Source organism: Penicillium maclennaniae (assembly GCF_028827695.1).
Source record: "Penicillium maclennaniae strain IBT 15551 chromosome Unknown utg000006l:1.0-2513246.0:1.0-2515036.0, whole genome shotgun sequence".
Classification (NCBI taxonomy): Eukaryota; Fungi; Ascomycota; class Eurotiomycetes; order Eurotiales; family Aspergillaceae; genus Penicillium; species Penicillium maclennaniae.
This window is the reverse complement of record NW_026623218.1, coordinates 2,020,224-2,046,516: the sequence shown is the minus strand read 5'-3', so window position 1 is coordinate 2,046,516 and position 26,293 is coordinate 2,020,224. Positions and strand designations below refer to the sequence as shown.

The window sequence follows — 26,293 nt, the reverse complement described above, 5'->3', positions numbered from 1 at the left end:
TCCTTCGATGAATAAAAGAATATTTCCTTAATAGGAAACCTTAGGGTATGATATGATGATTGAAGAAGAATTGTATTTTTCTTGTAGAGAATTGCGGACATATTTATATCCAATCAACAATGTTCTAGGCCTATATTAGACTTGCATTGTTTTAAGTCTAGGCCTGTCTTGCTTTGAAATCAATCATAGTCTAGGCATCATTTTTAGTTGTCAAGGCATCATTAATAGTCTAGACCTATTGTCAAGGCATCATTGATAGTCTAGACCTATTGTCAAGGTATCATCAATAGTCTATCCATAGAACACCTTTTAATAGACCTATTATAATTAGGTGGCTTTTCGTATTTACCTGACCAATTATAAAGATCATAGTCTTCTTGGATGACTAAAGGTAATGCTGACAGTCCTTGATAATGCCGACAAAGGTAATGCTGACAGTCCTTGAATATGCTGACACTTAATAATAAAGCTAATAAATAAGTTTATTATTATTAGCCTTAGCTATAATTATATTTATCTCGCTATTAATAATAAAGTTCTCTCTTACTTATTATTATTAGATAAAGATATCTAAAATATGAAAGAAATTATTTAAGATAATCTTTTAAAGGCTTTTCTCCGAAAGTATACCTTAGCCCTTAGATAAAAGAATCTTATTTAGTATAAATTATTATTAGACTAAGATAGATATTATTATAAAGTAGGCTTTAGCTACTATTTACTTATTATTAAATTAGGAGGTTAGACTACTTTTTTAGGATAGTTTATTTTTATTATTATAGTTAAGATAAAGGATAAGGCTAATACTAATACTAAAATAATAGATAACTATAATTCTAAGAGTATTACTCTTAATAATATATAAGATATAATAATATAGCTTAAAGAGTTAGAGAAGGAATTATCGGGATATAAGGGGAAAGCTACCACGAAGCAGATCGTGGCCCCTTAAGTCCGTAGGATCAACCTTAGTCCGGCTAGGTCATTCGGTGCCAGACAAAGGAAGAAGGTTAAAGGTCGTAGGATAGACTATAAGCAGATATAGCCTAAACGAAGGCAGAACCACAGTCCTAAGGATCAAAGGAAGAAGGTAGAGATAACTTTGGAAAGTGGAAAATGACTTGATTCTATCTGCTAGAAAAAGAAGGACGTATTTATAGGCTAGGATAGCCTAGAAATGACGTCTAGAATGATATATAAATAACGTATAAACACTAGGCAGCAACATAATAAAGGTGGCAAAGAAGGGAACCGAAGAGAAGCGAAAAGAATAATATCAAGGATCGACGGTCTAAGCCACCCCGAAAGCACCCCCATAGGATCAGGCTATGCATGCCTAAAGGTGGACTATTTTATCCCTAAGGGAAAGTGGTCCGCCTATCCTTGAGGGGACTGAGGGTCAAAGTCTGTTCACCGAGGTTCGAAGACCATGGTCGAAGTCCGCGGGTAAGATATGCCCGAAGGCACCTCCGAAGGAACGGACCATTCATGCCTGAAGGCGGACCATTTACCTCTGAAGGAAAATGGTCCTGCCTATCATTCGGGAGAGGGCCGCGGACCAGAATCAGAAGTGGTCAAAATATTATTTTGATAGAAGGAAACATCTGGTCACGTGATTAATACAATCTGGTCTTATATGTTGAATATAAGGATAGATCTTTCTATGTAGCATTAGTCTATATTCCAATAATAACTTAGTCCTTTAAACCTTTATAAATACCTTAGGCCTTTAAAGGTTTATAATCTTAATAGGAATTACTAACTGTTGGAGCATAAGGGGAAAGCTACCACGAAGCAGATCGTGGCCCCTTAAGTCCGTGGGATCAACCTTAGTCCGGCTAGGTCAGTCGGTGCCAGACAAAGGAAGAAGGTCAAAGGTCGTAGGATAGACTATAAGCAGATATAGCCTAAACGAAGGCAGAACCACAGTCCTGAGGATCAAAGGAAGAAAGTAGAACTGACTTTGGAAAGTGGAAAATGACTTGATTCTTTCTGCTAGAAAAGAAGGACATATTTATAGGCTAAAGTAGCCTAGAAATGACGTCTAGAATAACATACAAATACTAGACAGTAACATAATAAAGGTGGCAAAGAAGGGAACCGAAGAAAAGCCAAAAGAATAATGTCAAGAATCGACGGTTTCAGCCACCCCGAAAGCTTCCCCGCAGTATCAGGTTATGCATGCCCAAAGGTGGACCATTTTATCCCTAAGGGAAAGTGGTCCGCCTATCCTTGAGGGGACTGAGGGTCGAAGTCTGTTCACCGAGGTTCGAAGACCATGGTCGAAGTCCGCAGGCAAGATATGCCCGAAGGCACCTCCGAAGGAACGGACCATTCATGCCTGAAGGCGGACCATTTACCTCTGAAGGAAAATGGTCCTGCCTATCATTCGGGAGAGGGCCGCGGACCAGAATCAGAAGTGGTCAAAATATTATTTTGATAGAAGGAAACATCTGGTCACGTGATCAATACAATCTGGTCTTATATGTTGAATATAAGGATAGATCTTTCTTTGTAGCATTGGTCTATATTCCAATACTAACCTATTTATATTACTTATTTTTTATTATCCTTACTAGTAATTACTAGGTAAAACTAAATATAGGTTATCAGGTCATTAGGTCACCTTCCTTTTTTGAAGAAATATAGTTATTTAGTTACTACTATTACCTACTAGTAATGACCATTAAAAGCTCATCAGGTCAAAAAAGTGGGTCCAATTTCGACCTAATAAGCTTTTTATAATCACATAACTAAATCAGGAATTTTAGATTCTTCAATTTACGGTGTAGACTACTAGTAATTACTAGTAATCACTAGGCATAACCAAATTAACCTCATCAGGTCATCAGGTCAGGGGTCGACCTGATGACCTGATGAGCTGCACGCCTTAACTTCTCGACTGAAGCTTGCACTCTATGGACGTGTACACTATGCAGTTAACCAGGGAAAACATAGCGGGGATGGCTTGCAGACCTACTAATGACGTCCACTTCTGAGATTTGCAAGATAGACAGCCCCGTGAGAATATATTTCTCTGCCGAAGACATACACCTACTATACCACTGTCGGTCGTAGAGGATCTTAGTCACCTACGGCTAGCCCTTGCCCAACCTATTCTCTATCCTATATTGGGGGTGGATAGATAAGGTAGATTTGCGTTCCGCTTTTAGTCCGTAGGGTACCTTTAGACACCCTACTTCTATAGGCACGCTCTTCATATACATTAGCTTAGAATCTAAGTCAACAAGGACACCTAAAAGTTTAGGTAAGCCCGTAGAATACTAATAGATATTATTTGATTTAGACCGCGTAGCGGCCCTCACCCGAGCCCAAGATTTGAACCCTCCGCCCGACCCTGAGGGTTGCTTGGGCCCGGCGAGGGTTACCCTCAATAACCCTTGATAGCCCTCCTTTGCATAATTCTTAGCAACCTTTCCTAAAAGGGATGCACAAAAACGATGATTAATTTGCGTGTCTGCCCGTAAAGAACGGCTATTTAGGCAAGAATTTGCCTCACGTTGTCTAAACATTAACAACGCTATAAAATCCTTTGAAATAGAATCGTATTTAATAAATCTAGTCCTAATAATGGTGAATTAACTTAAGTTTTCATACTAAATAGTAAGTTTTGATGCTTTTTATATTAGCTATGCCACAAATATGGCGTGCTACAATATAAACTTCAATTCTTCTCTACTAAGGACTAGGACGGACTAGGACGGACTAGGACAGGATTAGCGTAGGCGATATCGCTAGAGTCTTAAGGATTATCTTAAGGCATATAAAAGCGACTTTAGGATCCGCTTCTATTATTAAAGACTTCATTATCCATACGTGCTCAGGATAAGCTTGGATTAGTTTGCGATATAGAGGATTCTTAACAAACACTAACTACTAAATAGGACGAACTCAAATAGTATCTTAAGAGTAGTGAGTACTACATTCTAATTCTTTTACGTAAAGCTAATGTTGCTTCCAAGTACTATACGAACCCACCCTCGCCTCTTCTAGAAAGACTATCAACATGAAATTCCTAGCACTTGCACATCTCATACGGGATATGCTCTTGGTTCCTACTACCGGTAGAGGAGTTAAGCGACTCTTCAACTCCGCTCGGGATATCTATAACTATCGTCAAGGCTCTCTAAAGTCTAAAACTATTAGTAATCTTATAATGTTTATATGTATATCAAAATTTGATGTCGAGGACGAGCAACGGATGTTAATTAATAAGTATCTCTCACATTAGGAGAAACAGGCTACGAAGGAGGAAAAGAACACGAAAGAAGCCACTTTTAGTCTAATTAGTGATGATAACGAAGAAGAGGAGACAGAATCAACTCAACCATAGCCTAATATTCAGCCTTTAAGTAAGAGAGGCTCGGGGAAGGGCGAAGAGTGTTACATCTAAGCCGGATAAGGATGAGAATGACGATGATAATGCTGATGTTCCCTTGCCCGATACACAACACCAGGTATTAGGTAGGGTCCGAAAACGCTTAAAGCGTCTTAATAGATATGAGCTAGGTCGGGCTTAGTATGGAAGACCTAGTATATGAAGAAATAATAAAGCACTTTGAAGTCGATCAGTATATTTATCTGAAATTGTAAAAGGAATACGTAAAATACAATAGAATGCTACATAATTAATGCGATCTAAACTAAGTCACGACTTTACTGTGTTTGCCTTGTTTTGACGATCCTCCGTGACCCCAAGGGCTACCCTTGGAGGGTCGTAGGTCTAGTGCGCTCGCCCTGAAGCCCGAAGTCCTGGGCCCTCAACCCTCAGATTAGAGGGCTAGGGTCAGGGTCGTGAGGGTTACCCGCGGGCCGCTGCGCGGTCTATTGACGGTCACTCTCATCGAGGACTTTCGGACGTCTGTCCGCTGTAAAGACTCTTCTTTGTGGCGAATACGTGATCGTAGACATGTCATTTTAATAGTAGATAGTAGAAGATCAGGGAATTTCTTATGGTTCTCTATATGACCATTCAGCAGTCTCTCTTAGTGTGACAATTTGTGTTCGAAGATTGACGTCTGGTTCGCAATTCCGACGTCTTAGGGCACTATTAGGGGGTGCTAGAGGTGGCCGAGGGCAGTAGGTAGAGGGCCCCTCGGTACTGGCCGTGGTCGTGGTAAAGATCGCACACGAGGCATAGTTACTTGATGACAATAATCATACTAATCTAAACTACACTCTTCGCGACGCGTTCTACTAGTCTAATTTAGGAGGCGGTGAGGCGGTGAAAATGAGTGGTTAGAGGAGGGGGTGGGTGGGTGGTCACAGACTTTTGCTGTGCCACTGTAATCAACAAGTCTTACCAGGTATGGTATGATCACAAGAGACAGATACACAATCTTGGATCTTGCACTAAATCAAAAAAGAGTCATCAAAATTTGCAAATACAGGGTTCTCTTCGGACCCTTTTTTCTAAAGAAATCAGAAAAATTTCAGCCCCCAACCCCACCATACTTGGTGCAATCTTATTTACGGAATTCTGTGAATCTCTCCAGCTGTCTTCTCTGCTCTCGGTTCATTTGTATGAAGCTTTGGTGTCGAAAAATATGCCAAAGATGAAGGAATTCATAGCCAGATGCTCATTCTGTGCACCGTAAGAAAGGCGATTAGTTGTCTATCGCGCAGGATTCGCTTGGCTCTGACAAAAGGACCATGATTCATGGTCCTCCATACCAGGCCTGTCATCCCCCATTACCTCGTGATGACTTGTCATGAGACGAAAGCCTCAATGCAAGGATTTTGACTGACCTAGAATGACTCAGGAAATCGCGCGGGGGCCTCGTCTGCTCATTCTTCATTTCCCGGCTTTCAAGTTCTGGGGAAAATCAAGAGTGAGACTTCCTGATCGGGCGTAAGTTTAGCTGTCATTTTGTGGGTTTCTTTGGCCCCGCATCATCTGCGCGCTATCGGAGCCTTATCTGTTTCCTCCGATTACAGCGTAGTGGAGATGTGCCAAATTTTTTCGTATGTCAATACGAAGGGATGCTAATAGCGCCACCCTTGAAAAAAGGGACATGTCGGTAGCAATGAACCCTGGAGACAACGTATTAACCCGTATGTTTCAAGGGAGCCAACTCTACGCCCAGGGTTCCACCTAGGAGCTTAATCGCCGCTTTAGAGCCACCGTATATTGACACCCTTTGCGACGGGATAGCCCAATGAGCTGCGATTGATGCAACCATCATGATGGACCTCCCGTGCCTTGCTTTTCCATTTGTCGGGCTGCTAACTGGGCACTGAAGAATGAACCAAGAACCTACGCATTCATCAGAAATGCAAAATCATGATTCGTCCTCAAGGCTCACATTGACATCTAAAATCTTGCGGCATTCGTCCTATGTATGGTCCAGAAAAGGCTTATCCAGGGCCACGCCAGCCGCCGTGACACTACGTGGGACTCTGAATTAGCATGAGCTACCCGTTTCCAGATCTCACAAGGTGTTTACCAGTTGTCGATTTTCCCAAAATCCTCAATGGATCGATCAAAGGACTCTTGTAAGCTCTTCATTTGTGTAACGTCCGTCCTGGAGACCGATAGAGGCAAATTAGCACTACTGAGTCTAGACATAGTTATAAATATCATACTTGTAAAACTTGACTCTTGTTCCACGCTTCCGAAGGTTGTTCAAATCCACTTGAGGCTCCAGAATGTCCATCAAAACAACGCCACTACCAAGACCCGCTACACTTTTGGCAAGATCTAGTCCGATTCCTCGGGAACCGCCTTGAGTAGTTCAAGACAAGGGGCTTCACATCAAGCATTATACGAAAGGTAATCGAGGATGAACTCACCTATTGTAACAGTCACTTTGTCATTGAGGGAAAGTTTTGTGATGTTCTCCTGCAGACGAGGCGGTCATATATAGAGCCCTAAGCTGGTGATATTTGGCCTCTGATTGCTTTGTATTAGTTCTCAAAAGTGGACCCTGATAAAAAAGTCGTTTCGAAAATCCTGTGCGGCCCCGTAATGCTCCTGTTATGATATTCATTGTTGATCTCCGGGCAGTTTGATCTGAAAGTTTACAGAAAGCGAAAATAAAATTGGTCTTTTGGGAGTCAAGAAGAGAAATAAGGCTTCGACATATGACTGTTGAAAACCTGCTTGTGGAATCACCCGCGAATTTCAAAATAGGGGGAAATAGAGTCAAATGACAAGAAAGCCTGAGAGCTAGGAGACCTTTGCGTCCCAATAAGTATTTTCTCCTTTAGACAGAATGGATTTAGTTATCGAGGATACGGCTCATACCCCTCCGGGTTTATAGTTCCCTAACCACGCTTGTTTACCCAACAAACTACATGACGATGCATAATTTTGCTTTTAAGCTGTCCCCGCACCTAATATATTTTCAGCGACTTAACTAAGAGACACTTAGTCATGAGGATTCCCGAGTTCGCTCAGCGCAACATGGAGGGGATAGAGCAATGAATATAAATTTGAAGGCACTTGCCTCCATTCCTGACTCATTATGATACACAACCCACTCACATTTCACGAAATACTACCAAGACAAAAAACTCACAATGACTACCCAAATCAGCCATCAGGTTACATACCTAGAGCTCAGCTACGACAAAGAGCCTAATTTCCAGCCGTGTATTAAGGTGTCAGTTTTCTTCAAGAAACTGGAATCAGTTTCGTACGAGACGTTTTTTGAGCACTGGAAAACCGTTCACGCGGACCTTGCCATTGCAACAAAAGCTTTCCAAGGCAACATTCTTCGATATCTTCAGGTAAGTCTAGCTCACTCAGAGCACTTTCGTCCTCGAAACATGAATCAATCTATATATGCCACAGCACCACCAAGCTCCGGAGATGAAAGCTCGAGCTCAAAGTCTGGGCGCGAACGTTCTTGACTATGATGGATGTGCCCAGCATTGGGTGAGAAACAGGGATGATTGGATGAAATTCTACACGAGCGAGGAATATGCGGCTAGTTTGAGTGAGGACTGCGATCGCTTCATGAAGCTCCCGATGACATACATGGTTGGGTATGAGAATTTAGTGGTGGGTGATGCTTTGAAGGATATAGGGGGGCAAAGATAGACGCAAAACCTCAATTAGGACGAAAGATTCACGTTTCTAGGGCTTTATGTAATCTTGAAGTCATCATTCTGCGCTCAAAAGCGAATACAAAATAGCCAGTCCCATGTATATTCTCTGCGGGCCAATGTATTGCTTCCTAATAACCACCGAGTAATGAAACCCCAGTGAATGCATAATGCGCGATATTTCCATCTCTTCCGTAGGTCTTTATAATTATCAACTATGATCATGTTTAAAATTTGGTAGGAATGGTGGTGTCGTGTCTCCCGTGGATTGATACTAGCGCCTATTTATTGTTAGCTAGACCTTCCTCCTCCTCCTATCGCTCACACACCCTCTTGGCAAGATCGTTTCCCTTAGATTTGCTTTTTCTTACTAATCAGATATGGTGAGTCCTAGCGCTTCCTTTCTACGTCTGTCAAAATTGTACATGTACTACCCAGGTCCAACGTGTGGCAATTGTAAATAATAGTGGTACCGCGGTGTTGAGGTCAAATCTTACCAAATAAACAATAGAATCATAGTCAAGGTTGCCCGAAAGGGTATAGCTAGGGGTAGCGCAATTGGGAGTAGTGAGAAATTTGTCTAACGGGCCACCAATCACGAAGGCTGGTTGGCAGATTGCGAGTCTGTCTAATGACTGAAGTATGATTTCACTCGAAATGTGGCATAGCTGACAATTGAAAATTATCTATTCTGAATGCCCCAACTCATTCGTCTAAGTGACTTTACAAATAGACTGCAATGACAACGTTTCTTCCCGACAATATTGCGGGAGTCGCAGGTTAACATAAGCGGCCTCTGGATATGGCAGGTTCATATCTCTCTTCCGTGAAGACCAACAATCATCTTTGGAGAATTATTGTCAAGGTTATCCGCTTTTTGCAGTGCGTTAAAAGTCAAAATCAATATCCAATAATCGAAAGAGAGAATGAGATATATGGCACCACAACGCTAAGTGACGGCAAAATGGGCATCAAAAATTGATACTTTGCGAGCGAATCAGGGCAATAATCAGTGAGCGGATACATGTAATATTTTCATGCTCACTGATCGGATCAGGCCGCTAGGAATGTGCTCAGTTTTATTCGGGGAGCAACAACCGGCGAGGGATGAGCACTAAAACGGAAAGAGGAAATACTCAAGTGCGGTATAAATTGCGTTACGTATGCCACAAGAATCCGACCGTAGGATTGCATGTCTTACTACAATAGTTGCCATTCCTCTCGTTTTGCCTCGGTGCAACTCCCTCCATTGGTGTGCTTGTGTCATGTTTACCGCCCGGGCTTCGGGTCCCGTGAAATTTGGCCTTATTTAGCTACCGCACAAGTATTGTTAGTATGGACGTAGAGACTCAGGATCGGAACGCGCTTGTGAACCGTAGTTCATATCGGCGCTCTCAATTAGTAGATTAAAGCTCCTTGTATTCGGTATATCTTTTACCTCCGAGGGCTGCCGAGGCTCAACGGTGATAACCTCAATACAATTATACCTCAATACCCTGGCGCGACTAATTTCTTAACTCAAAACCAAAGACTTTGAGATTTGCAGCAGACAATATTGAGCCTCTCATGGGAGTAAGGGCCATCATAGGTTCTTAGTTTCATCATGCTAGCTGTGGTTTTCAAGGGACCGATGCAGGTTGCGCTCGAGGAACGACCTGTGCCCAGCGTCCAGAACTCGACAGATGCGATTCTGAAAGTGAGATATACAGCACTATGTGGCAGGTAAGTAATGAGGCTAACCGCTTCTGCCTCCTGCGCAATCGCTGATAGCAAGAGATATCCAGTGAGCTACACGTTTTTTGGGGTCACCAAACCTCGGGGACGGAATTTATCATAGGCCACGAGTTTACAGGAGAGGTTGTAGAAGTCGGATCTGATGTGAAGAATTTTCAGAAAGGGGATCTAGTAGTGTCTCCTTTTACGGTCAGCTGTGGGAAATGCTTCTACTGTAAGCATGAATTCTCCTCTCGGTGTGCTTCTGGCCAGCTATTTGGTACCGTGGGCCTCGATGGAGGACAAGCTGAGTACGTGAAAGTTCCACTAGCTGATTCAACTCTGTTACATATTGGAACGACTACTATCAACAAAAAGAAGCCGGTTCTGATGGCCGATATTTTCCCAACTGGTTACTTTGCCGCTTCTAATGGGTTTGGGAACTAAGTCTGGAAGAAATTCGGAACAGTACAGTTCTCCTTTTCGGCTGCGGTCCAGTGGGTATTTGTGCCCTTGTGAGCGCTTTAGACTACCAGCCAAAGAACATTATGGCAATCGATAGCGTCCCGTCACGCCTAGCGCTTGCACAAAGTCTCGGTGCAGAAACGTGGAATTTCCAAGAGAATGAACATGGGCTTTGGTAAAGAGTGAAAGATGTCACCGATGATAGGGGGCAGGCATTGTTATAGAGGTGGTTGGTCACAGTAACGCGTTAAGGATGGGGTTCGAAATGCTTCGACCCTGGGGACGTCTATCAAGCGTCGGCGTGCACAACGGCGAAATTCTGTGGACTGGAAACGAAGCCTACGGCAAAAACTTTCACTTGCAAATGGGGCGATGCCCAGTTCGGAGTAAGTGCCCTTAACCTCTCGCCAGCTATTATCTCTGATGATTAAAGGTATATTCGAAAATGCCATGAAACTATTTGAAAGAAAGCAGGATATGTTGACGTAAGAGAACGCTTCTCCTAGAGCATTTGAGATATCGTGAAGTCCAATGGCTTTTAGTTTCATGTCGTACGATATTTGTCCTCTGTCCCAAGCCGCCCAGGCGTAAGTACTATTGCCATAGAAGGATCTCGTGTAACAGGAGAACAGATACAACGATTTCAAATAAATGCGGACCCAGAAGGTGATTTTCGAGGTTGGCCTCGGTGGTCGGTAGTCTCTGAATACCCTGGAGTTATTGGCTCACTCCGTGCAATTGAGACAGCTCTCCACTGTTAGAAAAAATCATGTAAATAGGAAGCCACGTCAAGAAAATTTTCACACATTTGATGAACGACTTTCTCAACACTTAGCGCTTCATATGTGAAAAGATGAATTCTTAACTATTCTACTGTCTGTTCCATGCATCTATATCAGTTACTGCAGTAGCTGGAATACAGCAAAGGGTATCTAGGCTTCAAAATTGTAGAACTTGATGATTCTCTTCCAAGAAGCTCTTTTTTCCCGTCAGGTAGTGACAACTCCATCTGGTTGCAGGTTTTGAGCTTTGACCAAGATCAATATGATAAGAAAATCAAGACCCTTTTCATGGGAATGTAAGTCTTTCGTGCAGCCTCGTGAGCCGTTCAAGCCAAGTTATCGATTGTAGCAATCGGAGAGCTAAAGCCCTGCTTCAAAAGCTGGTTGTTCGTCTATGGCCAACGAGACGAAAGCATACAGGTTAGATCACGATCGCTAGGCTACAGCGTATCTGATCCATGAATTGAAGATACGGGTAAGGAGAAAGAGGAAGTCACGCTGCCGGGAGAGCAACAGCCAAAGCTCACTACAGCAAGACCTATTACTGATATATCAGAACTCTGAATGACTCTGTGACTGTTGCCGTGTCTCCTCGTCCAGTTCTTCCAACAGCGGACTTGAATCAATATAGCCGTGGTCTACGGCAGTGAGCACTTCCTCCTACCTAGCTAGACTTTTGGTGGACATTTACTTAGATTCTAAGCAGTTACCATTGCTTTAGAGAGCAATATTTGCCTCGACAGAGAGGCGATGAGTCTCGCTGCTCGCACCATTCAATTGCACTGTGGGTCGGTGGATTGCCTGCCATTTGCATCTTGGATAAATACGGGCGTAGTATTATGCTAATATCTAGTTCTGTGGTCTTGTCTCTCACAATGATGTTTGTCATGATTGGAACTGCTATAGGTCCACAATCGGCTTCAAACTATGTTTTGCTTGTACGGTTCTCGTTCGGGATTCCATGGAACATCGTCCTAGGGCTTGCCATGAAGATTGTTCCGCTTAGCTCTCGACACATCGACGCTGCCATCTACACCCTGTCAAAATGGCTTTGGAGGTATGTGAGTCTTATGATAGATGTAATTATCAGGAAACTGACGAATTTTAGGTTATTACTCAAAGAACTCCGCCCGGTTTTAGACACCGGCGGGAAGATATGGATATTTATGGCTTTTTTTTTTTTCTAAGTCTCTTTTTCGTTTCTTTTTCCTCCCAAATGTCTAGGCACAATTCGTTACGCTTGTAGGCTCATTCGAAGACACATAGACCGAAGAACAAGGGAAGACTGCAAGATGTGTTGAAGTCTGTTGTTGATTGGAAGGAGAAAGCAACCGAGGTAAAACTAGGTTTTGACGGACGTTGAGGCGCTGCCTAATGCTACCATACAGGCAGCTACCCTCAAAATGAAAAATACTCAGCGTTGTATACAATGACTTTGCGATGTAAGGAATACATGTATTCCCAATGGTGGCAAGCACTAGTCCTTCTAATCTTCTCACTATTCTTTGATGATTTATCATTTTGTAAATTTACGAAAAACATTATGACTTTGGCAAAATATCACACTTACTGTACGCTCTTGGTGTGGCCGGCTCGCTTTTGCAGCCAGCTAGTGTGCGGATTTTGTTGAGAGAAAGAGGTGTAGATGCTAGGGAAATAGACCAGCCAGGCAAAAAAATATGAATGTATTGTTGGAGATAACGAGCTAAATCGGCCCTTTAAATGGAAGAGTAACTATACGCTCACTGGAATAGTACTGCAATACAAAATTGGGGGCCAAAACAATAGAATAAGACTGATTCCTCAGTAGAGTTACGTTAGGAAATGTTGAGTGGGTCTCAAATCTCTCCACTAAACATTCACCACATGTTCACACATATAATTGGACCAGCGAATGCCGAAGCTTCTGTAATCAGACTGATTCCACTTGTTCGGTATGCGCTTTCTCTGAGTTCTCACCAAAAGAGGGAGTAATGTCATCACTGGCAGTGGAGTTTGTGCTGGACGCATCCTGGAAAAGCATGTCGATTTCTTCGAGAGTTTTCCCTGTTGTTTCCGGACACATAAACCAGACGAAGGGCACTGCAACGGCGCAAGAGATGATGGGCCAAATCCACAGCTTCCAGCCAACCTGCTGCAGACCAATACCGCCTGCAAAAACTGTAACGAAAGAAAAGAGCCATTCGCCGAATGCTCCCGAAGCACCGGCCACGTGTCGAAACTTGAGGGGGGCAATCTGTGTTCCTTCTTCAGCACCATTTTCATAAAGTCTGGAGCAGACTCTTACCTCGGGCCCATACAACCAGCATACTCCAATCCAACCGTAACCGAAGACGTAGTTATAAACAATGAGAGCTGCTATAGCCGTCCATTGCTTGGCTAAGGTCCTATGGGGCGAGCCAATCATTGCAACGAAAATCGATAAACAGACAGTCATAATAGCAGCCGAGTACATGAGAACTCGGCGGCGCCCAACCTGCTCAATTGAAAAGGGAAGAGTAGCGGCGCCGAGAGCAAAAACTGTGGTCATTATTGCTGCTATCAGCTGCGACATGAAGCTGGAGAGTCCGGCTTGGCTGACTATAGTAGGTGCCCAGTATACGGAAATGTTGATACCTGCAAGTCACTAAGCATGGAAGGAAAATTTATTATACACTGAAGAGAAAACATACCCATCATTTGCTGCAAGCAGAGCATTAAAAATGCAATGCGAATCCTTCTACCGGCTTTGAGATGGCCACGGTCCCAAAATAGATCCAGTTTCCTGAAGCGATTGCCTTCTTCTTCCTCAAGTTCAATAGAAGAAAGGATGGCGTTTCGCATATCGAAAACGGCAGGATCTGAAAGCGGACGGTCATGGAGACGAGCAAGGATGGCGTCTCCTTCTTCGTGTCGACCTCTCGCGAAGTACCATCTTGGGGTATCAGGAAGCAGAAACATTATGCACCCTGATACTAGGGCGAAAACAGCCTGCAAGGCGATTGGTAATCGCTGAAAAGTCAGCATCGTCGGCATAGTCGGCATCGAGCGGAGTTCAAGCGTTACTTACCCACGAGACTTGGTTATCCATTCGAGTAAAGCCAAAGTCAACCCAGTAAGCAACTGCAGCTCCACTAATGAGGAAAGCACATTGTATCGCTATTTCTGGACCGCGTTCTTTGCTTTCTATGCTCATTTCAGCCTATACATTTATGAGTGCCTCTCTTTGCAGAAGATCTGGACTGTTCAAAATGCTTTACCATGTATGTTGGAACAGCACACGAGATAAACTGGAACCTTGTTAGAGCGTGTTGGAAGAAATTCGTCATGGAGCAGAATATACCCCGATTCCAAATCCCTGCATATCAGTGATTAGTTGGCCTTTGCTTTGTTTGAGAATAGAGTCCACGTACACAAGCTATTCTTCCCACAAAGAGTTGTGCCATTGACCACGAAGTTGCCTGCAGTATTCCTCCTATGACAACTAGAGTGTCGCCTAGTAGGATGCAGCCGCGTCGACCAACAGGCAACCCAATAATGGAAACAACGATGGAACAAGCAGCCGCAGCAAGGGTATAACTTGAAGATATCATAGGTATAATATAAGTACCAGTTGGGTTCTAGACGAAGCAGAACTTAGCAGGCGTCAATCAACCTAGACAGAAGAGAAGACTCACTCCAATGGCTTCGCGAAATGGTCGAGTATCCTGTACACCACCTAAAACGCCCCCGTCATATCTTTCATAATTCAGCTAAAGATCTTTTGTGCTGAATACGTTATAAAAATTCCCACATACCCGTAAAGTAGAAAGGCCTACCATTAGGTTAGCATACGCAGGGGTTGGATTAGTAGGAGCAGGAGAGGTAAATACTATGCCACAACAGACACTCATTAATCGATACAGTCCCCTGCCTTTGACAGATTCAAGGGTCAACATGTTGGCCAATAGTTTTGAAGTGTTCCTTTAGAGCGCTTGTAGGGAGAAAAGACGACTCGAACTCATAAGGTGCGCGGAAATTGCTATGTGTGAAGCACGGGAAGGAGTCCTGAGAGATGACCTAACATATACATATCCCAGCTGCATAACAAGACTTTTTTGGACGGCTAGTTGGATCATCCCAAATGAAGTAAGTCACCACCTCCAAGTGGAACTGCTAATCCGTGGAATCCAAGTAGCATTACATGCTAGAGTATCTATTGCAAAAATGGAGACTGTGTAATAAGCTCCGCTGTTTGGCTAGACCGTACGGACAACCGTGGATCCCCGGGATTTGAATCCCGTGGACTTCTATATTGTGGATACAGTACCAACCTAATTCGTAATGCGGGGAAACGCATAGGCTGGGGAAGCTGGCCCCGGATTTGATACCAACGGATTCTCGAGAGGGACTTTGCTTTTCGACCTTTGTGTTGGAAAGTATGCGGAGATAGTGTTCATAGAAGCCAGATCGCTCCCAAAATCCCTTGTATAAGAGGAGCTACGGAATTGCTGGCGTGGAACGGTGAAATAATTTTACACCTGGGCATGTACGTCTCTAAGCTGAATGTTTTTGGTACTGTACCACTTCGTACTACTGTGTTCCGACCCCCGCAGCAGCCAACAAATCCAGCGGCTGTTCGTATATAGAAACCCCCCACGAGAGCTAGTCACTCGAGGGCGGAAGACATGCTAGACTAAAGTCATGTGTAAGCCCAGTGAAACGGGGGGCCATTCTTCTGGCACAGCAGCTCGATACGGGGAAATCGACTACTCAGCAGCACCAGGGTGCATAGAAAACTGGCAAAAAGGATGGAGATCACAATATTTCAAGGGAACGAAAGAATTGAGTGAGATATATGTCTGTGTAAAAACATCCCTAAGAACTGCAACAAAAAAAAAAGGCAGAAAACCAGGCCTTCGAAACCAATCGAGAGCATCGCCGCCGATTCGTCTACTACACTGCTTGCCTGTGGTCACTGGAACGACGACGGCAGGCGATAGCGGTCTTCGTTCAAAACGTTTTATTGCCGACAATATTATATAATCGGTTTGAAACACAGGAGTACATGGTATCTCATAGTAATTACTATGGTAGACTGGGTACTCTCCCTTTCACCAAGGCCTCCCGGCCATCCAAAGTCTGCCCTCAACTCGTACAAAAATTGGTGTGCACGATCTCTCATAATAATTACCATGGCAGACTAGGTAACGCCCCTTTCACAACCAGGTTTAGCGCTCCAGGTCGCCCAGATATTCCATTTCCACAACTTTTGAAAAACAGAGGCTATTTTGAATGCCACATCTATTCGATTAACTAACTGCCTATTTTACCTGCCAGCTATCCACCTACCCATCGACAAGAGCGCCCTGATATCACATCATCCCGAGCCTCCCCCTGAAGCCGATCCCGCACCCGGCGCCGCGTCTGGGCGGCGATACCGTGGATGAAACCGCCCGAGGGCGTTTGGGATGTCGCGGCGGCGGTGCTTTAGCCGGTACTCTAGCTGATGCTCTGGCTGATGCTCTGGCTGGTGCTCTGGCTGGTGCTCTGTCTGTTGGTGTATCGGGGTTAGGGTCTCTCGCCGGTGGCGCTGGGTCTTTCTTGAAGGTGAAGAAGATAGCGGGATCATCGACGTCGTCGGCTGGCGTCAGACCATAGTCGAAGAGAGACGACCTGACGCTCTCACTGCTTGGATGCTAGGCATCGCGGGCAACCTGGGCATCGCGGGCTCCCGGCTCCTGCTTGAGCTGGTCTGGTCGAAGATCTGGCTCTTCTTCCACTGCCTTCCGGACGATGACAATATTGATATCCCGCTCGGCGCTGCCCCTCTTGTGAAATAAATCCTAGAGCTCAGTAGTATGCATCTCCTTATTGTACCTTGGAGATAGGAAGACTGGCTACACTAGCTTCTTCGTGAACTCGAGAGCTAGCTTGTATACATCGCCTGGCTCTAGTGAATACTGCTCGAGGTCTGTATCTATCGCTGGTAGGAGCTCATTCTTTATAAAGTGCTCAAACCGGACAAGCAGCGATTGAGTGGGTAGAATATGACGCCCCCAAAGTTCTGGGGTTCCCTGCCCTTCTTTGCTAGAGCATCCTTCCGCCATAGCTAGAAGGAAAGACGAGCCCGTAGCTGCCGGGGGGCTTGAGAGGCTCGGGAGGAAGTTGAAGTTGATAGAGTCCGGGGAGCCGGCTGAATGCGCTGGTTACGGGCTGCAGCTGTAACGCATTGGAGGAACTAGCCTAGTATATACTGTGCGCGCCCCTGTGTATAGGCTGGCTGCGCGTGCTCCCTCTCATGGGCCGGCTGGAGATAGGAGCGATTTGGGAAGCTCGGTATTTGCTGCGAGCTCCGCTGCGAGGTCTCCCGCTCATGGTAGGGGTAGGCTGGCGGCGATAGATCCAGATTATATAGCGAGAGTACCCGTCGATCGCAGAATAAATCTATCATTACTTAGTGCTTGAGAAGCGTCGGGAATCGCTAGAGAATAGCTAGGAAACGTACGTACCTCGATTCCAAACGGGCTCAAGCTTTACATAGCCATCAATATGCCATACAAAATTCGGCCTAGGCATAGTATACGACCCTCGGGCGCGCTGAAGACCACGCGAGCGACGCTCAAGAGCATCTGGGCGGAGAGTTCGCTTGATCGCGAAGATACGGTCTCTTGCAAAGATATTATACCCATGGCGGCGAATCTGGGTATATAAATGCTCTTTTCCATAGCCCCTCAATTTGGCCTACACCAAGCTCATTGCGTAGTATGGCTTCAATCTCCCTTTGCTTTCCTTAGCGTCGTCGATACGGAGTCGATTTCCAAACTGGCCACGGATCCTTCGGAGGGATCATTCGGATATCAGGGTGTTATTAGCATCAGCCGTGAGGACGTGGAGGACCTCCTTCGACGAATGATTGCCCTGGCGAACAAGCGTCTCGATGCGCTACTGTAATATGGGATTATCCCTAGTTCTTGGCGGAGCTCGCTGACGCTAGAATCCCTATGCTTCGGCTGACCGTAGGGCCTGAAACAACGACGTGGTAGTGCTCCTGTAAAGCAATGCCGATATCTTCGGCGCTCGTTCCCTGGGTCAAGAGCGAGACGATTAATGCCCTATTTGCCAGGAATTTGAACACCGCGGTGGCGCACGCTGATTGGTTGGTTCCGCCGCCGAGGAAGGACCTGCTTCGGCAGTGTTTTCCACTTCCACGACTAAATGATCATTTTGGGTGACTTGGGCGCATAGTTTCTCAATTTCGCGTGCCGATATAGTATTTTTATGCATCTCTCTTTCGTATCCTTTGACCAATTGCGCGAAGGCCTTTACAATAGGACTAGGTGGTGAATGCATACGCCAGCGAAGGAGCTTATTGATCGAATTTGCCTGACGATTTAGGTCTTTTGTATGATGAGGTGTATGTGGGACAAAACCGCTGCTGTCGCTCCCACTAGTCCCTGGTGGTAGTGGTGGTGGTGTATATTATCGGCAAGCGAAATATTCAGCTTATCTAGCACACGCTGCGCATCTAGCGGAACGAGGCCAGCGGCAGCAGAGCTATATCGTATAGTAATACCTTGATATGCTTCATCTCGCGCGCGTGGATATGCAGTGAGAAAATTAAGCTTATCAATATGGCTCCGGCCCCAGCGATTCCAGTCCTAGATAAGCTGACCATTGATCGCTTAATAACAGCAAAGCAGCCCACATCGAGAGGTTGTAGATGCGAGGAATGCGGTGGCATACATATAGAAACAATATTGTTTTCTATGCATAAGTCATCAAATGTCGCGGTCTAATATTAATAGACGCCACAACCCCCTGTGTACGCTGTGTAGTCAATAGAATAAAAAAGGTGTTTTAACCATAGTAGACCAATTTTATCGGTAGTCCAGCCATTTTCGCTCGTTTGGAGGCGCCAATCGGACGGGAGATCCACAAACCAAGACTAGTTGTATCGCTTGCCTTTGAAGATAATAGTAGGTAGAAGCGCCCACCCACTTGCATTCACTGTTTCAATAGCAGTGACCCATTCGCGATTACCAGGGCGCACTAGCTTGCGCCTACCATAGTATTCCCTGCGTGTAGCAACCTTTGAGGTGCTTGCAATACCCATTGCGAAGCCCTTTTCGTCAAAATTATAGATATCCGTACGAAGAATACCATATTGTTCAATAGTGCGTCGAACGGTACTAGACCAATCCCGAATAACCACTAGATCTTCACATTGAGCGCGCTTATAGTCATATCACCTACTAAATCGCATTGCAAGGTCCCGTGGCGTTTTATGAAAGTCCCTGACCAATTAACTCCGACTGTTTGGATAGGGTCCTCGCCGCGCTTCGCAAGCAGAATATTTGCCATTTCTCGTATTAGAGCGTGATCGGCAGCAATTCCTCGGTCGTCCATAGAAAGAAGCCATTTATTGAGTGATTTCTCTTCCAATTAGGTCAATTTTGTGTTATTTGCGCGTGTGGTGGGACGATAGGTCTGGCCCGCGAGCATATTCCTGAGGGTGGTTCTTGGAACACCAAATCGACGTGCCGCTTCACGAATATTGGCAACTTTGTGGATCTTGTATGCTTGTATAGCAAGTAGGATCCTTCCTTCCTGATTGGAAGGATCAGGGCCCGAAATAGTGCGTTTGGCGGCATAGTAGATGGTTGAGGAGAGTAGGAACGCGCGTGGGAGACGCGATTTGCGGGCGGGTGGGCCCACTCGCCCGTGGTTTACGTTAACTACAACCTGGTTAGTTATCATCAGTCGGCACGCCGGGTTTCGTTTGCCTCAAGTGCCTTCAGACTGGAGTCAATGATAAGATTTTGCCGATTCTGCTGATTCTGCTATATTAACCCAATTTGAGTTGCTTCATCTGCCCTCCAAAAAGCTGTCACCTTCACTGAGGACAGCCGGCGGTGGACATCCAAGTTCACTATCTTCATGGCTCCAAGCGCGGAAGGAAAATCACGCAAGGTCTCCTCTCTCACACCGCAAGAAGTGCAGCGCATGCGGCGTCAACCGGCCCAGCTCCGATTAGAAGACCTGCTTGATGAGCTTGCTCTAGTTCAAAGATGTCTCGGCAGCAGCAAAAACAGCCTGATGGAGGAGATCAAATTTCTTCGAGACGAAAACCGACAACTGCAGTCTCGCCTAAAGACCATCAGACGGGTCGCCCTCAATGAGCTGTCAGAAGAAAGGAGACTTGCTCCGACATATGCCAATCGAACTCCTAATTTAAGTCGTGTAGGAGGTCAGAGCTCTCTGATCTGTCGATATCATTCCTTACGCGATGGACGAAGGCATCCTCAAACGAGAGTGGACGACCTAGTTCTCTCGCCTCCCATTACGACCTACCTTCCACACAAAGCCCAAGCCCTCCATCATCTGGCATTATCTGTTGATGAAGTTGGGGCGCTACGTGACCGTCGTTCGCAGAAGCAGGATAAAGAGGTGTCTGGCTTGAATCCCCACTCCGAGGCCGTCTGTGGAGTTACAACCCCAGATATAACAAGTCAAATCGTGCAGACTCCAATATGCAGGAAGGAACGAATGGTAATTTTGGGACCATACCTGGTAAGCGTGCTGAAGCCGGCTTTCTTTGCACTTGCGCTGAGGCTTACCTTTCTGACCGAAGCAGACCAAAATCCCCATAAGGTGTCACAAGAGTCTCAAGACCAGATTAGCGCGCCGTTGACTGCTGTAGCGCCTAAGCTCTCTTCTGAAATCACGAAGCAACAAGCAGATTGTCCTTCGAGCATTGAATCTGTCCTGGTCAAACACACAACCGCTACATGTCCCTTGGACCAAATTCTTTTGGACTTTATAGGCTTCCGGCGTGCCATGGCTGCTCAAGCTGCTGACGTCGAGGCTGTAACGGGGCCGGCCCAGCCTTTTGTGCAAGCTTTTGTGCAACGAGATAATATGATTGGATTGCACCCAACCTGTCGGGTCCTGACAGATGTCCTCTTAAAGTTCGAGCATGTCAATCTTCCCGAAAAAATAGCTTTTATGTTTGTGATGTTCCGAACTATGAGGGTGAGTATATCGAATTGAACAGGTGGATGTAAGCTAAGACGAAGTGGTGGCAAATATCTCCTACAGAGGAGAACTACAAGCGGATGCCACAGTGGCTTCGACCAACCACGATCCAAATCACGGTTCCACATGCGCCGTGGATTGACAACATTCCCTGGTAAGTTCTTGACTGGCAAGACACCAAACTAGCAAGAGAGACCAGGAAAACAACAAAGACGTATCAGGTATAAGGTATACTCGTACCTGCTAATATTCTCAAAGGCCGCAGATACGCGATTTGTTAATTCAACATCCAGACAAATACACTTATTCGTCATTTGCCGATCTTTATTCGCCACACGTGGTTGTGAACTGGCCGTTTAATCCTATGGGTGCCGTTTGCGAGACTAAACATGGTCTAGTGATCCATCCAAACTTCGAAAAACATATCCGAAATTTGGACAATTGGACTGTTTCCAGTCGCTTCAAAGAAAGGTTACCAGAAGTGACTGCCATCATCGACGAGCGAAGCTAGTTGTTGAGCATTCGCGGGGCGAGCTTGCCGGGAGTGAGCGCGCACTGCTGCGACAAAGAAATTGGGCATGTGGGATATGATGATAGGCTGTCAAGACGACATCAGTTACCATTGAGTTGGGACTTTCGTACACTATTGTTGAACTACTATTCGGAAAATTACCGCCCGCAGTGAATCGCAGATCTTCACAGCCTCATATCCGTATTTGTCGATTTACCACAAAATAGCCAATATCTCCTAATGGGGAAAGCCAAAAAGCCGATAAATCTAGGGTCAAGTTCCCAGACTCCGACGTCCTAGGCTTGAGATATGTTGAAGAAAAGCCCTAACCGCATTTTATCTTCTACAGTACTATTCAACTACTGTGAGGAACGAAAATCATGTCCAACGAAGGGAGCTGCCGTCCTTTGATCCCTTGGACCAGCAGTTCCTCGGTGTACGGCTCTGCAGTTTCAGCTTCTCTTTCCCTGGCCCCCTTTCTAAACCCGATCTACCTTTGTTTCCTTCATTTTGTTATTTGGTGCCACAATACTCTCCCTCCTACTTCCCGTTCGCGCCTAGTAAGCTGTTTGTCCGATCTCGATAATGTCGTATCTGTTATTACAGACTGTCCGCTTACCCGGAAGCATTCTGTTAAATTCAATGTTCAAACCCCAAATGCTCAACTGAAACCATACGGATCTGAATTGGAGGAGCAATATAGTGTTCTATAGGAAACACGTAGGAGGGAGATACACCTATCTTCGGTGGCAGTGTCTGTAAGTATTCGGTTATTCGTCAATACTATAGCCTATTACTTCTGCGGAAACTGAACAGGTTCTGCCCTGCTACATGAGATGACGGCCGGAGGAATCCACTTCGTCCGATTGGTTCTTCCGTCCAGCTGGCCAGCTGCTCTAATGTGGTTGAATCGGTATGGTTCGCAATAACGCGGTTCCCGTTACGATTCAGTCGACACACTATGTGGCCCAGCTGGGGTCGGTTCTCCCGATCATACTCAACCGTGTATGTCTTTCTCACGTCAGTAAGAGGCTAAGGTAATTTAAAAGACCAGGGATACACACCTCGACCACAGCCTCCTCCCCCTCCTCTACCGCTGAGACTATTGGTGGTGCGGCTACACGGGCCGGGATCCAATCTTCCAACGGATATGACTTGTGAGACTTGTGAGGCTGGGTAGAGAGGCAAATTGCATTCTCCGTTGTTAGCACACCGCCGTTGGCAAGAATAAGTCCGTTGGAGGCTTCGCGGCGCCCATGCAGATTTCGTAGTCGACGGACCATCTCCGCCACGGCCTGCGGCAAAGAGTTCAAAATCAGCCACAGTGTGATAAGTGAGGACGATTTCCGAGTATTTTGCTCTTACATGCATAGAATAGTTCGCACCCGCGCCACCAAATGATGTCAGACCACCCAGGAGAGTAATTGGCTTCGGTGGGTTGTCATACGGGATTCCCAGGTGGTCGCATGCTAGTTTAGGAACGACCGGGAAGCATCTACCAGTATAAAACGGTTAGGGTAAGCAGCTGCCAATTGCTGGGTTTGCTCCTCACAGCGTGCAACTCACGAGTAAAAATCAAACATTCCAATGTCCTCTTTGCGCAGTCCCGACGAGTGTAGGCACCCGTCCAAGGCAGTGGCAATTGCAGGGCTGAAAAAAAAAGTTGGAACGGTTCCAGACTAGAAGGGCGTCAATCCGTTGCCCAAAAACAGAATAGATTAAGGGTAAGCGATACAGTCTTCGGTATCTTGCGCCCTCCCGCCTCCCAGTGGAAATATCCATTTATCGCGGGAAATACCCATTCGCTCTGCAAAGTCGGTCGAAGTTACAATACAAGCTCCGGCAATATTCACGTCGTTGAAGGCGTTCATCAACAGCGGGTCTAGTGTTTCCATGGTTAATATATGTCTCGCTCTTCACGGAATGGATCGAACACGGACACGGAAAACATATCATTCTGTTCCGCTGGGTGATCGTCCCAATTGTCTCTGCTGTCTCGCATTGTTTCCCAAAGTTCCACGATGCCGGATGCTCAGATGCGATTTTGGCGTATCTTCCATATAACGACGCGGATTCCTGAAGGTTGTCGATTGGTGTTTGCCCCTTGTGGGCTCGCCGTCCGTTCTCATACATGGCATAGACATGCATGGGGACTCCGACCTTGTGAATCCCTCCAATTCCTGTCCAGGTGAGTATTTCTATCTGACACATTGATTTGAGGATAGTTACCGGTCAGCATGTCGGTGTCGTTCGCGTAGTATACGTCATTTGTTTCTGGCATTGTCCATGGCGGAGGATATGAGTTGGTTTTGATGAAAGTTTTCACTATGGATTGAACGGTTAGTCATACATGGCTCAGAATATGACATCCAACCAAGCCTATTCAGATGGGACCACATACACGAAGCCATCGCTTCCCCTCCTACTACAACCCCAACCTCAGCTTCGCGTTTTGCAATCAATCGAGCCGTATCATCAATTAATTGAACGGACGAGCTTCCGGCCAAGGCGCTGTAAGCCTTATGTGAGGGTCTGACTCCTAATCTTTCAGACACCAGTTCCGGAAGGTCCTTGTATCGCCATGTCGAACTAGCCACGACGCTCACACTGTCAACACAAGCAAGAAGTTGAGCCGTGTAAGAACTGGATGCATCGTGAGCTGCCTCCTTGATTGCACTGAGCATCAAATTCAGCGGTTCGATGGCATCCTCCTTTTTTCGAGAGGGATTCTTGATTTCACCGACGCCGATGATCACAGGCACCTTTTGGGATGCCATTGTTAGGTTTAAGGTGAGACAGCCCGATCACAATTGGATTCAGGGATTGAATGAAGCTCTCAGAGTGCTGGGCTTGTCCTTTTCTATCTTTGGACGTGATGACGACAGACCTCGGTATAGAGTAAGGGCTTTACCGCACATTACGCTTCCAAGCGGGTTTTGAAATTGGACAACGTGGGGGGACCTCGGACCATTTAAGTGTGATCTTTGGACAAACTTCCGGATCCGTTCCGGCTTGTCTCGCCTAGTGTCTATTATGGGATGATGAGTTGATCTTGACTGGTGGCCAGAGGTCTAGTATGTGCGATAGTCATGCGCGAGTCGAGATCATTACGCCCGTCTCTCGGAATGTTGAACAACGAATTGGCCACCTCGAAAAACACCCTATCAAATGCGATAAATTATAACTTGACATCTCAATCATCATGGGTTGTTTTTACTCCAGTGTTTACGTACGAGATGTCTTAAGCAAAGGGAACAAATGAGCTATTCAAAGTATGGCATCCTCATATCACCACAAAATACATTCATTGTAGAAAAGAGCTTGCAAAATAGAGCTCTTTATGATACTAGAAGATCTTCTAATTTCAAGCGAGTCCCGATCCTAAGCCATATTTACTCTAAGTCAATCAGAGTTTCGCCTCCACATATTGTCGAGCTCCGCTCAACCGCCCAAAAGCCTCAACCACCATCTCCAGCACAATCTCCTTTGCAGACTGACCTTCCTGGGTCACCATGGCGGCACCGCAACCCATCGGCCTGCAACGAGTTCAGTATGACTTCAATTCAGGATATCGCCACTCATAACGTACCTCTGTGTAGTCAGGTCCTCAATCTCATCCGTCAATTTACCTTCTTTTGCCAGCCTATCCAGCTCATAATCCAAAACAATCTTGCCTTCGTTCTGCAGTTTCTCAATTTCACTGCGACGGTTGAGTTCCCAGTCCCGGATATACGGCGTTGCGAGAGCTCTCAGCGGTCGACCCGTCCACAAGGTGCTTCTCATAGTGTCTTGAAATCCAGCGTCGATGATACTGCCAGCACATTTATTAAAGTTAGCCAGCCATAATCTGCATCTCTTTTCATAACAAGTTACTGACGCTTTCTTGCCCAGCTCCGGAGCGGCAGACTCGCGGGCTGTGACGAAGCGTGTGCCAACCCATACTGCACTGGCGCCCATCATCAGCGCTGCAGCAATGCCCCGGCCGTCGAAAATGCCGCCCGCCGCCACGAGCTGGACGGGCTCTGCCGTTAGGGGGGACTTATATTGTCGGCAAACATCCGCGCAAGCAGGGATGAGCACGCTGGTCGGAATTTCACCTGTGTGGCCGCCTGCCTCGCCACCTTGAGCGCAGATGAGGTCGGCGCCCACTTGACAGGCTTTGTGGACGTGCTATGTCAATGGTCAACGAGTTGCTCTTAAGAATGCTTTTGACTTTCTATAGTGTCAAGAACACACCTTCGGATGGCCGACCATGTTCTATGTTGTTAAGTCAATATGTCAATTTCGATTCAATCTTTCTCAACGAAGATATTGCGTGTATCGCCAATGCATACCATGTATAGGATACCCGCTCCATGAAGCCGATCGACCACTTCTTTTGGGGAAATCCCCACGGCTGAAACGAACAGCGCGGCTTTCTCCTCAATGATAACATTGATCAGCTCATTTAGAGCCCCCTTGGTGTAGTCCTTGTTGGTTTTGCGGGCGGAGCCTCCCATCTGGGGGAGCAAGAGATCCACGCCGAACGGTAGATCCGGCTTACGAAGCTTGCTTTTCACTTCCTGGATGGCGTCGCGGAGCATTTTTGGCGTGTAACCCAACCCACCGAGCACGCCCAGTCCCCCTGCATTTGAAACGGCAGCTACTAGGTCAGAACCGGCAGTATGGCCCATTCCTGCGAGCAGGATAGGGTGCTCAATGTGAAGGAGCTGGGTGATTGGGGTGGTGATGAGCGCCATGGGGTGGTGAGGATGTC

General features: G+C 45.9%; 10 protein-coding genes across 10 annotated transcripts; 6 read left to right on the top strand and 4 right to left on the bottom strand.

Annotated features, from left to right (window-relative positions):
• Positions 1–7,542: 7,542 nt before the first annotated feature.
• Positions 7,543–8,065, top strand: N7477_007041 (EthD domain-containing protein; the record flags this gene model as incomplete). Its single annotated transcript, XM_056968704.1, has 2 exons — positions 7,543–7,752; positions 7,817–8,065. The coding sequence occupies 2 exons, from the start codon at positions 7,543–7,545 to the stop codon at positions 8,063–8,065; spliced, it is 459 nt and encodes a 152-aa protein (XP_056821500.1).
• A 1,608-nt stretch (positions 8,066–9,673) lies between these two features.
• N7477_007040 (Alcohol dehydrogenase superfamily zinc-type) lies at positions 9,674–10,427 on the top strand (the record flags this gene model as incomplete). The annotated part of the gene is made up of 3 exons (XM_056968703.1): positions 9,674–9,792; positions 9,855–10,217; positions 10,253–10,427. 3 exons carry the CDS (start codon positions 9,674–9,676, stop codon positions 10,425–10,427), a joined length of 657 nt encoding a protein of 218 aa, XP_056821499.1.
• Positions 10,428–10,501: 74 nt separating this feature from the next.
• On the top strand, positions 10,502–10,737 carry N7477_007039 (uncharacterized protein; the record flags this gene model as incomplete). Its single annotated transcript, XM_056968702.1, has 2 exons — positions 10,502–10,634; positions 10,682–10,737. 2 exons carry the CDS (start codon positions 10,502–10,504, stop codon positions 10,735–10,737), a joined length of 189 nt encoding a protein of 62 aa, XP_056821498.1.
• Positions 10,738–11,905: 1,168 nt separating this feature from the next.
• Positions 11,906–12,393, top strand: N7477_007038 (general substrate transporter; the record flags this gene model as incomplete). Its single annotated transcript, XM_056968701.1, has 2 exons — positions 11,906–12,087; positions 12,297–12,393. 2 exons carry the CDS (start codon positions 11,906–11,908, stop codon positions 12,391–12,393), a joined length of 279 nt encoding a protein of 92 aa, XP_056821497.1.
• A 549-nt stretch (positions 12,394–12,942) lies between these two features.
• N7477_007037 (Major facilitator superfamily domain general substrate transporter) lies at positions 12,943–14,211 on the bottom strand (the record flags this gene model as incomplete). Its single annotated transcript, XM_056968700.1, has 3 exons — positions 12,943–13,646; positions 13,703–14,021; positions 14,080–14,211. Coding segments are annotated over 3 exons (1,155 nt in total), but the record flags the coding sequence as incomplete, so codon positions are not given.
• Positions 14,212–16,687: 2,476 nt separating this feature from the next.
• N7477_007036 (uncharacterized protein) lies at positions 16,688–17,291 on the bottom strand (the record flags this gene model as incomplete). The annotated part of the gene is made up of 3 exons (XM_056968699.1): positions 16,688–16,834; positions 16,895–17,184; positions 17,246–17,291. 3 exons carry the CDS (start codon positions 17,289–17,291, stop codon positions 16,688–16,690), a joined length of 483 nt encoding a protein of 160 aa, XP_056821495.1.
• Positions 17,292–17,540: 249 nt separating this feature from the next.
• N7477_007035 (uncharacterized protein) lies at positions 17,541–17,942 on the top strand (the record flags this gene model as incomplete). Its single annotated transcript, XM_056968698.1, has 2 exons — positions 17,541–17,694; positions 17,755–17,942. 2 exons carry the CDS (start codon positions 17,541–17,543, stop codon positions 17,940–17,942), a joined length of 342 nt encoding a protein of 113 aa, XP_056821494.1.
• A 1,986-nt stretch (positions 17,943–19,928) lies between these two features.
• On the top strand, positions 19,929–21,537 carry N7477_007034 (DUF3425 domain-containing protein; the record flags this gene model as incomplete). Its single annotated transcript, XM_056968697.1, has 3 exons — positions 19,929–21,023; positions 21,068–21,180; positions 21,285–21,537. The coding sequence occupies 3 exons, from the start codon at positions 19,929–19,931 to the stop codon at positions 21,535–21,537; spliced, it is 1,461 nt and encodes a 486-aa protein (XP_056821493.1).
• A 783-nt stretch (positions 21,538–22,320) lies between these two features.
• N7477_007033 (uncharacterized protein) lies at positions 22,321–24,314 on the bottom strand (the record flags this gene model as incomplete). Its single annotated transcript, XM_056968696.1, has 8 exons — positions 22,321–22,548; positions 22,602–22,832; positions 22,903–23,032; positions 23,104–23,216; positions 23,367–23,419; positions 23,478–23,717; positions 23,767–23,862; positions 23,939–24,314. 8 exons carry the CDS (start codon positions 24,312–24,314, stop codon positions 22,321–22,323), a joined length of 1,467 nt encoding a protein of 488 aa, XP_056821492.1.
• A 629-nt stretch (positions 24,315–24,943) lies between these two features.
• Positions 24,944–26,276, bottom strand: N7477_007032 (NAD(P)H-dependent flavin oxidoreductase; the record flags this gene model as incomplete). Its single annotated transcript, XM_056968695.1, has 5 exons — positions 24,944–25,073; positions 25,127–25,348; positions 25,415–25,707; positions 25,774–25,794; positions 25,872–26,276. 5 exons carry the CDS (start codon positions 26,274–26,276, stop codon positions 24,944–24,946), a joined length of 1,071 nt encoding a protein of 356 aa, XP_056821491.1.
• Positions 26,277–26,293: the final 17 nt, after the last annotated feature.